A 15,699-nucleotide genomic window follows, 5' to 3' on the forward strand; every position below is an offset into this window, starting at 1 on the left:
AAAAGTGATTTTATGTCCATAGAAAGCACATTAAATGTAAGTAAAGTGTCTACTTTTAAGGTTTCAAATACGTTTTTGGAGAATAAAATGTTAAAATTTGGTTGAAATAATGTTACGTTGTCAGTCGGTGTAACACAATATTTATGTAAAAATTCAAACAACATGCTTATTCTGACTATTATTAAAATATATAAAAGAATAAGGGAACAATTTAAAATTTGTTTTAAATTAGTAAAAATTCTTACTGACAAATGGGCAAAACCTAGGATAGTGGCAAATTTTACAAATGTAAAATTAAACCTAATTAGTATTTGGGGTGAAAGTAATTAGTCTTTTAATATGTCATAAAACTTAAAAAAATTAAAAATACACGAGTTTTACCATTTATATAATTAATGTTTTAGTTTATTAACTATATTTATTTTTTCTACTACTGCCATCTCTTTAAAACTCTTTTAGTTCAGCATTAAGGTGTATTTTGTTTATTAAATATAAATATATGTCTATATTTGAGTATATATTATTTTTATCATATATTTCTAAATCATTTTTGGGAATTTTATAATAAAAAACAGTAAATTAATAATTTTTAATGTATTAATTAGATGTATTAAAAGAAATAAATCACAATAAAACACTATATATATAATTGTGTGTGCCCGCAAATACATATATTTGATTACATTTTTGGTTAAATATAAAAACATATTTAAAATGTAAAAAATGAATCCTTAAAAATTTTCATCAGAATTTATTATATATTAAACAATTATAAAATGTTATTTCTAAAAAAAATGTATATGTTATATAAAAAAAAATATTTTATATAATGTATAAAAGCTATTAAAAAATAAAAAAATATACTAATATAATAAAAGTTTTGAATTTATTAATTAGATTTATTAAAAATGACATCTACTGGCATCTATAGACTCTCTTAGTTCAGCAGTAAGGAAGCACAGAATTGTTCTTATATTGGTTCCAGGACTAATAGGGGACATTTTGATTTAAAAATCTCTCCCAACAGGAACGCTGCTGACCACCCCCCAGCACACTCAGATCGGAGCACACCCCGTCACCGTGCCAACGTACCGACCCCAAGGAACACCTGGGTACAGCTACGTGCCACCTCACTGGTAGAGCCCACCTGCCAATCATGTGAGATCCCGCCCACAGGACTCATTCCACCCAGTGCAGAGCAATCGCTGACTACTTCTCGTTTTCTCTCTCTCTCCTTCACAGATCTGGAGTCAAACATTGTATGCAACTACTCAAATCTTACATCGGCGCTCTGTGCTCAACAGTGAGGCGCCACGTCTGTTTGCAAGAACAAAAAGAGAAAAAAAGTGCAAGGGCCACTTTATGCATTCTTACGTGTTTTTGTAAAAGCTGCTTTTTATCTTTTTATTTAATTTTGATTTTTTTTTTTCTCTCTTTTTTTTTGGGGGGGGGGGGGGGGGGGAATGATGTTCTTGCATTAGGTTATTTTAATTCTTCATTGTTCCATAGTTATTCTATAAGAACTCCAGAATGATTTCGACCAATCACGACCCGTCTTTGTGTTCAGTATAAACGCTGGTGTGTAGGAATATCAGCACCACTCGGATTATAATCATCCACTTACGCTGCCAAATTGTATAACCTTTAGATATTAGCACAGGGTTGGTTTTCTTTTATTTATTTACAGCAGAGTTTCATTTCAATCTTCCCAAAGCGCTTGGGAATCGTTTAAAGAAATTTCATTTCTCCCTCATTTCGTTCTGTCATCGATAACAAGGGTGTCTTCCAGCTTGTAGCTGTTCATGTAGATTTGTAAGGAATATATCATTAGTAGGGCAGTGCAAACGTGGTTTAACCTTCATTAGGATATCGAGTACATACAGTAATCTTAGTTATTCACTAAATAGAGAACGTTTGAGTGAGCCGGTTACTTTATTAGCTTATGTGTCAGGATAGCGTAAGCTTCGAAACTATAACGTGTATATGCGATTTATAAAAATGTGCGTGCAGGGGTGCTCTCGCGGCATGCGCTCACGGTGAATATTGAGGGGAAAAAAATCTAGCAGTGGCACTTAGCTGGAGCCTCTGGGTGCGATGTCGTCCCGCGGGCATCGAAACGTGTGCCAACTTTGAGGCCAGACAGAACAGACGCTACTCTGACGGAACGATTAGGATCGCATCCGATTCAAAGGGACTTTGCAGCATCGTAGATAGCACTAAAAGCAACAAAAAAAAAACACACAAGGGAGGGATGGCGTTCCCGCATTCATTTCCAATCAGCTCCGGCTCTAGAGTGGGTCTGACCCCTGGTCCTCTGTGAATAGTTGCACAGATTTTAGGCGTAGAAACGGAGTTGTTCAATGCAATAATACGAACGGCCTGCTTGAATGGCGTTTAATTGTAATTTACAGCATTTGTAGAGAGATAAAGAGAGAATTTTGATTTCCTGTCCCGAGGCCTCGCCTGTATCCATGAATAGTGTACTCAGAAGTGACATATCAAGTATTCTATGAAATGTTGTTATCATACCCAAGCATTGCACATTGACAAATAGACGTAACTTAATAACCAATTATACGGTACACTCTCATATTTAATGATGTAATTAAGAAAATCAAGCATTTACTCTGCAAACCATTAGTCTTGGTCATGTCTCTGGAAGTAATATTATTGTCAGTACAGAACAGTATCACTCTTTTCGTTGTTTTGTTGGCTAAGCGACCACCATTGCGATATATAGTACACTCAAAGTGGGAAGAAGCGATTCTCTGATCTTATGTGAAAGTCATAACGTCTAGTAATGCATGTGTCATGCGGGTGAATGCAGTATAGTGTAATCAGATGGAAACTAAGCACTTGCAAGCATGGTTGCATCATGTTGAATTGCAGCTTATGGATTGCTTTTAATAATACATTTACATTACAGCACATTCTCTTAGTAAAGAGTAAAGAGCGCAGAGTTACTCATGAATCTCATGGAATATATATATAATCCCATAAATTAAGTGAAGCCTGTTTTTTTTTGTTTTTTTTTTTTTGCTTTATTTTCTGAATAATTAAGCAAATTTTTCCACAAATTATCATTACTGTAAAACATCCTGTAGTTTTTTTAATGGTTATTTGTATGACTCTAAATAGTGATTCTTTTTAGATACATTTACATCAACAGAGGCAGTACAACAAATATTACCATGATTCATGGATAATTTGTCTAAATTTCAAGAGGAAATTGTCATGAAAATAATAATAAAATCTAATATAATCATTTAAAAATCCTAAAATAGGCTTCATTTTCTTTATGCAAAAAAAAAAATATATATATATATATATATATATATTAGTGCTGTCAAACGATTAATCGTGATTAATCGTTAAATATTTATATATAACATAAATAATATGAATATAAATATATACATGTCAATATTTTCGAAATATATACTGTATGTGTGTGTATTTATATACATAATAAATGTACACAGTACCCACACATATATTATGTAAACAAAAATGTTTATTTTGGATGCGATTTCCTCAAAAGTATTAATTTCTTTAAAAAAATAAAATAGACCTTACTGACCCCAAACTTTTGAATGGGAGCATATAATCTGAATATAAAGATATATATAAAATATAATTCTATTCTTTATAATGAAAGCTTTCTATTTCAGATAAATGCTGTTCTTTTGAACTTTCTATTCATCAAAAGAATCCTGAAAAGAAATCAAAACAATTGGAGGAAAGTGTTTTCAAGATCAGCAAACCAGTTTTGAAGAACTTGTAAAATGATTTCGATGAAACCATTAGTCTGAAAAGCTGAACAGCTGCTGTCAACAAAAATAACTTGAATAATTCTCAATGGGATAGTTCTTGGGATAAAACCAAAATAACGACTTTATTCAACAATTCTCCTCCAAATCATCATTATCGAGAGTACACATGGACTGTTTTACTGATGAACATGGGAACATTTGCATTGCTGTCTGGTCAGAGAGCTCTCAGATTTCATCAAAAATATCTTCATTTGTGTTCCGAAAATGAACAAAGGTCTTACAGGTTTGGGATGACATCAGGCCGAGTAATTAATGGTTTTTCATTTTTGGGTGAACTATCCCTTTAAATCTTTAATCATTTCACTTTACTTCACTCATATTTTAGAAGCAGACACCAGACATTGTTTTGCAACAAACCCTGAAATGTGAATGAATCTCTTCAAGCTGTTCAAGTGTCAGCAGGTCATTTTTTTTCTTCTGCATTTGGAAACGGTGGATGTACTCGTTCCAGCACGTATGGAGTCATGTTTCCTACATTCCCAAAGACTTTCAGTGGCAGCGGAGACCAGGATCAGATGTAACATCTACAGTTTTGTACAGCTCACAGACTAATGTACATGCAACCTTTTCATAAGAAACATTTACACATGCCGAAAAATAATAATGGTGCCATTCATTGTTTACACTGAGAAAGACAAGATTATAATATTTAATTTGTTGCTGTCTGGTCAGAGAGCTCTCAGATTTAATCAAAAATATCTTCATTTGTGTTCCGAAAATGAACAAAGGTCTTACAGGTTTGGGATGACATCAGGCCGAGTAATTAATGGTTTTTCATTTTTGGGTGAACTATCCCTTTAAATCTTTAATCATTTCACTTTACTTCACTCATATTTTAGAAGCAGACACCAGACATTGTTTTGCAACAAACCCTGAAATGTGAATGAATCTCTTCAAGCTGTTCAAGTGTCAGCAGGTCATTTTTTTTCTTCTGCATTTGGAAACGGTGGATGTACTCGTTCCAGCACGTATGGAGTCATGTTTCCTACATTCCCAAAGACTTTCAGTGGCAGCGGAGACCAGGATCAGATGTAACATCTACAGTTTTGTACAGCTCACAGACTAATGTACATGCAACCTTTTCATAAGAAACATTTACACATGCCGAAAAATAATAATGGTGCCATTCATTGTTTACACTGAGAAAGACAAGATTATAATATTTAATTTAATTCAGTCAGTTTGGGGAAATGGTTTTGCTTCAATATTTTTTAGTGCTTAATAGTTTACCTTTATTCAGTTGTAATTATGAACTGTCAAGAACATCATGTGTTAAAAAGCAACAGATATATGAAAATATAGTAAAGAGCTGATGTGTCAATCTGTCTGCAAACCATTTTAATGCTTAAGTGCATATTTAAAAAGAAAAAGAATTCTAGTGAAGACGTTTTGATCAGGCAGAAAGATAACTTTATTAAGAATATAGTGAATCAATATAAATTGTTTGTTCAAACAAATATAGCATGTTATAATTGCCCTCTTACGAAAGTTCTGTTTATTTTCCCCTGTAGTTGTTTTCCAGTAAAATTTTAGAGGACTATTATTATTATTGAATCTGTCCCAAAAACGCCATTAGAGGTCATTTCTGGGTAAATTTAGAAAGGAGGTAATGGTAATTTGTGTTGTGTGTGTCCATTTCCTGCTCTAATCGCCCCAGTCATCCCAGCTGCATGCTCCCCACAATCCAATTTACCTAATTAATTAGCATTAGTACATGTGTGCAGAATCATACAGGCATTTTCTGTGGTCAGCTGGGGATCATGAACACAGACCCAACACCGGACATCAGATAGAAATGTTTCAACCATTTTCATATGCTTCCTTTGGAGGTCTCAAACCACACAGATTGAGGTTTTGGAGGCATTTCAAGAGCCCCGGGGCCCATAATCTAGCCCTGCCCTGGACGGAAATGTCTGTTAGATCTTAACAGGCGCTTAATAGGTCTGATGTTATGAAGAACCTGCAATTCTGCATCCCACTCAACATGGCTGGAACATGAGCCGTTAATGAACATGCTCCGACAAGTTCAGTGTAGGCGATGTGATGCATTTCCCAATCCCATTCCCATTCATTTATTTTCCTTACTCACTACTATGACAAACATGGGGGGAAAGAAAAAGAAAAGAAATGAAAATGAGCCTAGATTTGGATTCACAAAATAGGGGAACTAATGGTCTAATCACCAATAATTATGGAATAAAAATGTTTGAATTCCACAAAGAACTTTCAGTGATCAGATCCTAAAAGAACCTTTGTGTGTGTGTGTGTAAAGAACGTTCTGTTAATCTAAAGAACCTTTTTCCACTACAAAGTATTGTTTGTGGAATGGAAAGATTCCATCGATTCCAAGATTCTGCATTTTAAAAGTTCTTCAAGGAACCATAGATGGCAAGTATTTTAAGAGTGTGTAGTCGAAAAAGGTTCTTTAGATTGTTAAATTGTTCCTCAGACTAAGAAAATATTTAGTTTTTCACTTAACTGTTCACTGAAAGGTTCTTTGGAGAACCAAAAAGGTTTTTTGGCATAGTTGCAAATTTTTTTTAAGAGTATAACATGCAATGCCTTTTTGAAAGTATTCATACCCCTTAATTTTTTTTTACCTTTTGTTATGTTTCTGCCTTAAAAACTTCTTTAAATTACTTTTTTTCCATATCAATCTACACTCCATACACCATACTGACAAAACAAGAACAGAATTGTCACAACTTCGTAAATTTATTTATTTTTTTAAACTGAAATAAGTACATTGCATAAGTATTCATACCCTTAACAAAATATTTATCTGAAGCACCTTTACAGCCTCAAGTCTTTTTTGTTTGATGCGACAAGCTTTGCTCATTAGCATTTGGCATTTATCTGCCATTCTTCTCCTCACCTCTTCACCTCTCAAGCTCTTTCAGGTTGGAAGGGGGCAGATGCACATTTTCAGGTTCTTAGGGTCATTGTCCTGTTGGAAGGTGAACCTTCTGCCCAGTCTGAGGTTCTGAATGCTCTGGACTGGGTTTTCATTAAGGCTATCTCTATATTTTGCTGCACTGAGCGTTTCTTCTACTCTGACGAGTCCCTCAGTCCCTGCTGCTGAAAAACAGCCCCACAGCATGAGGCTGCTACCAACACACTTTACATCTACAAGCAAAATGAATGCTCCTGAGCTAAATTTCAACTGTCCCAGATATGCAATAACTTATGCAATGGAATCATTTTAGTTTTTATTTTTAATAAATTTGCTAAGATGTTAAAAACCTTTTTTTTTGCTTGAAAATGATGGTGTATGGAGTGTAGATTGATGTGGAAAAAAACTAATTTAAAGCAGTTTAACATAAGGCAGCAACAAAACAAAATGTGAAAAAAATGGGGTATGAATACATTCGCAAGGCATTGTACTAGTGTACTACAGTATCAGCTATTATATTTCTGAATCATGCATATCAAATGCATATCACAGATCTACAACTTGCATCAAAGCCTCTCACTGAAGCCCCTCAGGTTGATGCTGTACCCAACACAGGGGTGTTTTTCTGTCTCAGCTCGTGTAAAATGGTAAATAGAATAAAGCATATTTCATGTCTGATGCTGAAAACCAAGGACACATAGCAGTTTTATATATATATATATATATATATATATATATATATAGGAAATAAAAGTACAATATTTTGTTATCAATGTGGTTTAGTTTTGTTAGCGACTTCAAAGCAGATCGTTTTATGAATAAGATGTAAAACCAGTATCATTGCATTTTGTTGAACTTGTTAACTTGAATCCACATGTATACAAAACCTCTTCCAGTTTAACTGAGCATTACTGGATCCATTAGGCGAAAATAAATTTGACACTAAATGACCCAGCTTCTGTTGAATATTTGCTCTTATTCACTGGAAATGAAAGCAGAGCATTTTCATAAACACTAGACCTATTTCGGTCTTACTTATGACAAGGTTTAAGAGGTCTGTCTGAAGTTGCCAAGCTTTTATTTTCATACTTTTGGAGCAACATAATGTGTGTGAAAATAAATTACCAGTTTGTTTTGATTCCAAAAATTATGTAAATATCAAGGTGGACTATTTCAGTTTCTTTTGTTATGCCTGCGCACGTGCCTGCTTTAACTCGTTCTTCGCCATTACAAATGAGCAAAAACATGAAGAGTTTGCATGGATCACATAAAATCAGTTTCCATGCCTTTTAATATGAGTCTTTGGTTAAACCTTTTTGTGTGTGTGTGTGTGTGTGTGTGTGTGTGTAAACAACAGACAACTGCCTGCAGGCCAAAATCATGTACAAAAGAAAAATGTGTTGATTGACAGTTGTTTGTTGATATCAACGGAAGATTATGCTCTGCATATTCGAACACAGTGGTGTAGGAGTTTTAACTGCGGGGCAATCTGAAATAGTATGGCATTTCTATGTTTGTCCACCAACTTTCTGTGAGATAATAAGTACACAATGTGCATTAATGTGCCAAACTATAGACTATGTATACAATGAATACATTTATCAACAGAAATCTACACATAAAATTTCCAAAGCAAAAACACTGAGGAAAAAAAACCCTACTTATGAAAGTCTTTCAGCCAATCAGACGTGACGTTACGTGATTAATATTCATGAGACGGGGGTGGGTGACTGTATACAGAGTGTCTATGTCTCGCAGGTGCAGAAAGAAGAAGAGAGCAATGCAGAGTAGGTCGCTACTTCTGTTTTCTTCGTCTCTCTCTGAGGAAATTCACTTTTACTTCGCAGACAGAGTTGTTTACTGGTGTTCAACAGGGGAATAACGAAAGAGTGAATGCAAAGGTAAGTTTAGGAAGCAATTAAAACACTTTGTTTACGATATATATATAGGATATATATTAAAATCAAGTGGCATGAAATGATTATTTGCATTAGTTGTTTATTATGGGCACGCATAGTGATGTTTAGCTACTTATGCATGTAGATACTAATAAATAATACTAATTCCTAATCCAGGTTTTGTTCTTATATAAATATATTATGTTCTGTTGCCTGTCATGGTTTTACAAAATTAATAATAGCCTACAAAACTGCTCTAGTGCTACAAATAAATATATAACATTAAAGAAACTGATATTAATTGCAATAACCCATAACTAATTATGACTAACACCTGTTACCTAATTCAGATTTTGATGTTAAAATTAAAAATTAATATCAAAAACGAATTCAAAAACATGGTCTTGATCATTTTGTAGAATATAGATTTTATAAGACAACGCCTTTTATGTTCACATTTCAACCATGTGCTTGTGAAATCATTAATTCATTTATTGATTTAGTAAATATTTGATTTATTGATTGATATGCAGTTTCAGCTCCACACCATCTGTCACGTTCATTTATTTTGTACAGTGATGTTAGTACAGTAATGCAGTGTTGTAAATCACGTCTCTGTGTCTGAAAAGTGTCATTCTGTCCTGATTGATATTAACACCTTTATAAACAGCTCCGTGGAAGTATGATTCCACAGAATTGCTGGATTCCACTGTAAGTCATTGTTTGCAGTGCAGATTCCAGTAGGTTAGTGATGCTCTAGTGAATAGCTTCTGTGCTCTGTGTTTCTTTTATGTGCGTGTAGATGTGTAATTTGGGGAAATAACATCATAGTGTGGGAAGAAATGTGTGTAGAAAAGAAAATATTCAAAGAGGTTGTTAATCCAGGCCAGAATCTACAATAGCCTCCTTTTTTTATTTTTTGGCCTTCTTAAATTCATCACGATGACAGCCAGTGGCGCCAAGGGGGCGGTTTGTACCCCTTAACAGAGAGAAAACACAAGCCAAACACTAGGAAAAGATAAAAGAGAACAATGTCCCACTCAGAAACATGACTTTCCTTTGCCAAAATGGCAAATTTCCAACTGTTATTGGTTTGTTGTAATATGTGTAATTGTGCTGTGGAGAAATGTCACCACTTGATGTTGCTTGGAAGCAAACCCATGCTCTACTGTGCTATTTTTGCACCTGACTAGTATGATAAATGCTTGCAAGATGAATGACCCTCTTACCAATATCTGCTTCCATTTCCATGCCCACATACTGACACTATGTCACTCGTTTATATTGTATAACCAGGGTTCATTTGCCTTCATTGGGTGCTGTCACAATGCAAGTTTTCAAAATCAAAATGTCAAATATTGCTTTAAGACCTGACAGGATTTTTTCCCCCCATTTTTCAATTGCAACGGTGTTTTGTTTGCTAAGCATATAAAGAAATTTTTCCAGAAGAAGGTGTTTGGAAAATGGCAAATGCCATGAACGGGAACCCATAATGCTCTCTTTCTATAATTCTATCACTTTAATCTGTCTGAAATTTGCGTAAGAGCTCGTCATGTGGAGTAACTGCTAAATTAAGACTCTTGCGGTTTCAGGTTGCTGCTCTCGCAAACGTTCTGTCACCACCCCTGCAGATATTTGCATAAGTGTCACAAGAAATATATGTAGTTACACTAAAACTAATCTCCATATACAACACTCTTGACTCAAATAAGTCCTGATTGGGGTTTCTTGAGTTCTAGCCAGCAGACAGCTGACAGATATCACTTTGCTTAAAACAACAGCCATAACAACCACTCCCTCTCCGTTCTACTCCATGAAGCTCCACCGTCTCAGTCAACATTGCTACATTAATGCAGTCAAGATGCAGGTCACATTCTACCATAAATATGACAAACTCCAGCTGTGTTCTTGGACCGTCTATGACTTCATACAAGAACTCAAATAACCCTGGGGCAGAATAGAAGAATGAGGCTTTTCCAGTGTCTAATGAAAATGCAACCATCAATGTTGGGTTGGAGATTTGTGAGATAGTCAATGTTGGGTTGGAGATATCTACAATCTTTAAATCTACAGTTTTTGCCTGGTGGACAACAAAATTATACAGACTCTGTGATAGGCTAAGCAACTACCTAGCAACTGCATCCCAGCATCCTAGCCACCACTGACAACACCATAGCAATTGCATAGCAACTCTCTGACAATGCCCACGACACTCTGGCAACTGCATAGCGACACCTTAGCAACCACTTAGAACAATCTGGCAGCTCCATAGCAATGCCCTGGCAACAACCCACAACACTCTAGAAACTGCATAGCGATACCCTGGCAACCACTCTCACCATTCTAGAAATGGCATGTAGACACTACGGCAACACCTTCAACATCATGGCAGCAGCATTAAAAACCACCTAGCAACCACCTAGAACACTCTGGCAGCGGCATAGCAACGCCCTGACAACCACCCACAACACTGTAGAAACTGCATAGCAACACTCTAGCAACAATTACAATGCCACAGTAACACCATAGCAACCACCGAGAACACTGTGGCAACTGCAAAGCAACACCCTGGCAACCATCCACAACACTCACAATGCCAGAATAACACCATAACAACCACAACTGCATAGCAATGCACTGGCAACCACCCACAACACTCTAGAAATGGCATATCAACACTATGGCAACACCGTCAACATCATGGCAACAGCATAGCCACAAACTAGCAACCACCTAGAACACTCTTGCAACTGCACAGCGGCACCCTAGCAACCACCTACAATGCCCTAGAAATGGCATATCAACTCTAAGGCACTAAGGTAACACCTTCAACAGCATCGCCATACCCTAGCAACCACATAGAACACTCTGGCAACATCCAGAATATCCCAGCAACTGCATAGCGGCACCCTAGCAACCACCTACAACCACATTTTCCAAATAAGGAGGTCGGCTTGTCCTTGTGGTAATACTTGGAGAAATCAATTCCATCAAATTCAATTAATCAAGATTTAATAAAAAAATATAATATACTATAATAGAAATATAAATTATATATAATACAAATATTAGATATAATATAAATATAAATAATAAAAACATAAATATAAATTGAACATAAACATGTCAGAAAACCAAACTGACATTCCTCTCTTCCAGAACGTGTTTTAGCTCAGTCCCACCTGAGGCTGGTCAGTTGTGTGTTCCTAAACCTGTCTAGACAAATCCAGCCTTCTGCTTTCACTCCAGCCGTCTCTGAGATAAATGATGAAGAGCTGATGACCTGGGCTGGGCTAGACTAATGATAAGGAATCAGCAGAATCGGACACTTCAGCAACAGTTACTAAAGAATGAAGTGTGTGCAATCAGACTACTGCAAAAACCACTGGATTAACAGCATCTGCTAAATACTCACAGGTGTTAGTACTGGGCAGACACACACACATACACGGGCTCAGACAAAGACATGTTCTTGTGAAACGGAATGTCTCATGTCTGTTGTTGCACAACACTTCTTGATAATGATGTCAGATGCTGTGATGAAAGACAAGAACTTTAGGGGGAAAAGTCTTTAGTTTGTCTACTGCAGTGAAGCTTTCAATAATTATAGTGTAGATAAACTCATAAAGATTAAGTATTATGCAATAAACACACATTTACTGATCGCATTACCTGCATGAATGTGTGTTGGTGGCATAACCGGAAATTAGGCTTTTACTTGAATGTGCACGAATTGGTAATCGATCCAGACAGCAGGATTTTGTAAAAGATTCTGTTCTGCATGCGTACATAGACCTACAATGATGCAATGTAAGGACACATGTGTGAATGGCTATAGAATTAATCTACCAAGGATTCAGATTAATATTGTAATTTTACTCCGTTATTATATATAGAGAGAGAGAGAGAGAGAGAGACTTGGACAAGTTTCTCTTTTTTAGAGAAATAAAATAAGGAATTGGACATAAAAGCAAAGAACACACGAATGGAGGTTTTGAGGAGTCTTTGTGGCCATCCTTTATCACCGTTCTCGTAAATGTTTTGCCTTCTTTGATAGTAAGAATGGGGCACTTCATTTAAATATGAATCAACTCATTCAAACTGGGAACTGAAAGGAGTAAAAGAGGAATGCGAACTCTTTCTTTTCCTGTGTCTTTAGCAAGCATGTGTCACATGATTTGTGCCGCTTTACTATCTATCAAAAGTGCAATGTGAAGTTTTTTTTTTCGATTTGCGTAACGGCGTTTGCGTGACTCAGAAATTGCTTTATGAATGGTTCAAGAATGCTACATTTAGCTTTATTTAGTGTACAGTGTCTTTTTATTTAAAGTAAACAGGTTTTTGTCTCTGAAAAATAGATTATCAGAAATAAAATCCTATCAGGATCATGAAAAACAGAAGTGTTGCAATTCCATTTGCTGCCACTAGGGGCACAGAAATGACACACTTTGCATTTAGACGATCTAGTCAGCGGGTGTAAATAATTATTTAAAGGTGAGGTAAGTGATTTCTGGTAGCCAATGTTGATATTCCAAATCACCAAAACAAACACACCCCTAACCCAAAAGGGTCTCGCCCCTATTTTGATAGCTCCGCCCCACAAGTACGCAACCCAGGCAGAGGTTTTGAGGAGTCTTTGTGGCCATCCTTTATCACCGTTCTCGTAAATGTTTTGCCTTCTTTGATAGTAAGAATGGGGCACTTCATTTAAATATGAATCAACTCATTCAAACTGGGAACTGAAAGGAGTAAAAGAGGAATGCGAACTCTTTCTTTTCCTGTGTCTTTAGCAAGCATGTGTCACATGATTTGTGCCGCTTTACTATCTATCAAAAGTGCAATGTGAACTTTTTTTTTTTCGATTTGCGTAACGGCGTTTGCGTGACTCAGAAATTGCTTTATGAATGGTTCAAGAATGCTACATTTAGCTTTATTTAGTGTACAGTGTCTTTTTATTTAAAGTAAACAGGTTTTTGTCTCTGAAAAATAGATTATCAGAAATAAAATGCTATCAGGATCATGAAAAACAGAAGTGTTGCAATTCCATTTGCTGCCACTAGTGGCACAGAAATGACACACTTTGCATTTAGACGATCTAGTCAGCGGGTGTAAATAATTATTTAAAGGTGAGGTAAGTGATTTCTGGTAGCCAATGTTGATATTCCAAATCACCAAAACAAACACACCCCTAACCCAAAAGGGTCTCGCCCCTATTTTGATAGCTCCGCCCCACAAGTACGCAACCCAGGCAACGATTATGGCGGAATCTGCTGTATTAAACATATTATCTTACTTTTCGGACACACTTTGGGAGCTGACGCTTGAAACAGACAGTGGAGGAGGTTTAGACGCTCCAGGTTTATATTGTGTGGAAATTAATGTGTCTTTATCATAGCTGAAGGGAACGACAATACGGTTGCAGATGAACAAACAAGCGAACGTGACACATATTCAAGCAAAAGCCAGCATATTAGTTCTGTGAAACAAAGCAAAACCAATGTTACTCACCTATCGAGAAGAAAGCGATCGCAGGCCTTCCCGCTCCTCGAGTTCTCTCCAGTGCTGGAAAGATGATCCGAAATTTACACGGGTCTTACTTCTTGCCTTATCGTAAGCCTTCTTTTGTTCCGCAGACGTTTTCCTCTTTTGTTTTTTATCCGCCATCTCTATCTTTCTGTTGCTCGGCTCGCTAATGTCCGTCCTGTGCACTGAGCGCTCTCTCCTCCACATCATGAGTAGACACGCCCCTTACTGCTGATTGGCTACAAGTTTATTTTGGTACTCGGCCCGACTTAGTTTTCTGAAGTGTTTTTGAATAAAATACATACCCCACCTTTAAGCCATTTAGCCAAGTAGGTGATATTTGACATTTTAAGGCCATTTGAGTAATTTATAAACTATAATAATTTGTAATTTATAAATTATAACTTTTTTTCCACTTCGCATGCATTTCTTTACTAAGGATTCATAATTTTAAACCCCAAGTCTATATGACGTCCTCCACATCCCATCGTATGTTCTCACATCTTTACACAATAATAACAATATTTTCTCTCTAATTTGGTTTTTACTTACTATGTTTGGACTGTAGAAATGTGTTTTGCGTGCACACACTGAATGGATGTGCAGTTTGCAACATTTAGGGATCCATTTGTTTAGTTCTGTTGGAAAGAAAAATCACTGTTGAGATCTTTTTAATGTCAGTGTTCAATGAGATTAAGCAAATTTGCTTAAGTCACCTGATTTTCTCCAGAGCAAGACTCCAATCATTTCTCCTATGAAGAATCTGAATAATGCCTTCATTTCAGATTCAAATGTCAGATATTTCAATGTGAGCTTCATTTGTGTCTATTTTAATTACTCACAACTGAAATTTTAGGAGAAACATACGGAGACAAATATGATACTCAATGAGAACTTAGGCTGTGAATAAGCATCCATTTGGCAATAATATTTTCTTCTAGATTATGCTAAATAAAATATGTTTTGGCCCTTTTTGGAAAGGATAGGTAATGATGGAGAAGGATCACAATATAAATTTATTGATGTAATATAATATATACTGGATAATGTACAGTTAAATTTTATTTTGTGATCATGACTGGCTGACCAATAAATAAATATGTAAAGATTAAATATTGATTCAAGTATAAATTAATAATTATTTATAAATTTTATTAGCATTTTTCATGTGTTATTTTTAAAGAAAATAGTTGATTACAATGTACAAAATAATTAACCCACTGCAACAATATTACAGCAGTGTTCTTTTCATTTTATTTATATACTATTGTAGCATTTATTAATATTATGAATTTTTCATAACTAAAGCTTTTCATAATATAAGTCATAATTATAGCTTTTATTGTAATATTTTAGCTGTCATTGTAAGTTTTAATAATTTGATGTGTTTTTTTTTTCATTTCTATTTATTCATTTTTTTGTATATTTAGCAATTTTGGTAATTTTATTGCTTTTTAAACTTAAAAAATATTTTTTAAAATTTAACTTTTTTTATTGCTTTTAAACTTAGTTAAGGCTATATTTCTAACTTTAAAGTTTTTCATCTAATTTA

At 35.3% G+C, this 15,699-nt stretch overlaps 2 protein-coding genes across 4 annotated transcripts in view; both read left to right on the forward strand.

The window, feature by feature from the left end:
* Positions 1–2,050, forward strand: part of LOC107594362 (protein FAM168A-like) — a 53,173-nt gene extending 51,123 nt beyond the window's left edge. For all 3 annotated transcript variants that reach the window (XM_016284374.1, XM_016284373.1, XM_016284375.1), the window contains 2 exons: positions 1,028–1,158; positions 1,243–2,050. In XM_016284374.1, coding sequence (XP_016139860.1) covers positions 1,028–1,140 — 113 coding nt within the window. In that variant the 3' untranslated portion in view covers positions 1,141–1,158; positions 1,243–2,050. The remainder of the gene's footprint in view (positions 1–1,027; positions 1,159–1,242) is intronic.
* Positions 2,051–8,507: 6,457 nt separating this feature from the next.
* The window catches only part of LOC107594399 (P2Y purinoceptor 3-like), a 9,345-nt gene continuing 2,153 nt past the window's right edge, over positions 8,508–15,699 (forward strand). Inside the window, exon 1 of the mRNA XM_016284419.1 lies at positions 8,508–8,627. The gene's annotated coding sequence lies outside the window, so the exon portion shown is untranslated. The remainder of the gene's footprint in view (positions 8,628–15,699) is intronic.

The sequence above is a fragment of the Sinocyclocheilus grahami genome, unplaced genomic scaffold (assembly GCF_001515645.1).
Source record: "Sinocyclocheilus grahami isolate Dianchi unplaced genomic scaffold, SAMN03320097.WGS_v1.1 scaffold182.1, whole genome shotgun sequence".
NCBI classification, from domain to species: Eukaryota; Metazoa; Chordata; class Actinopteri; order Cypriniformes; family Cyprinidae; genus Sinocyclocheilus; species Sinocyclocheilus grahami.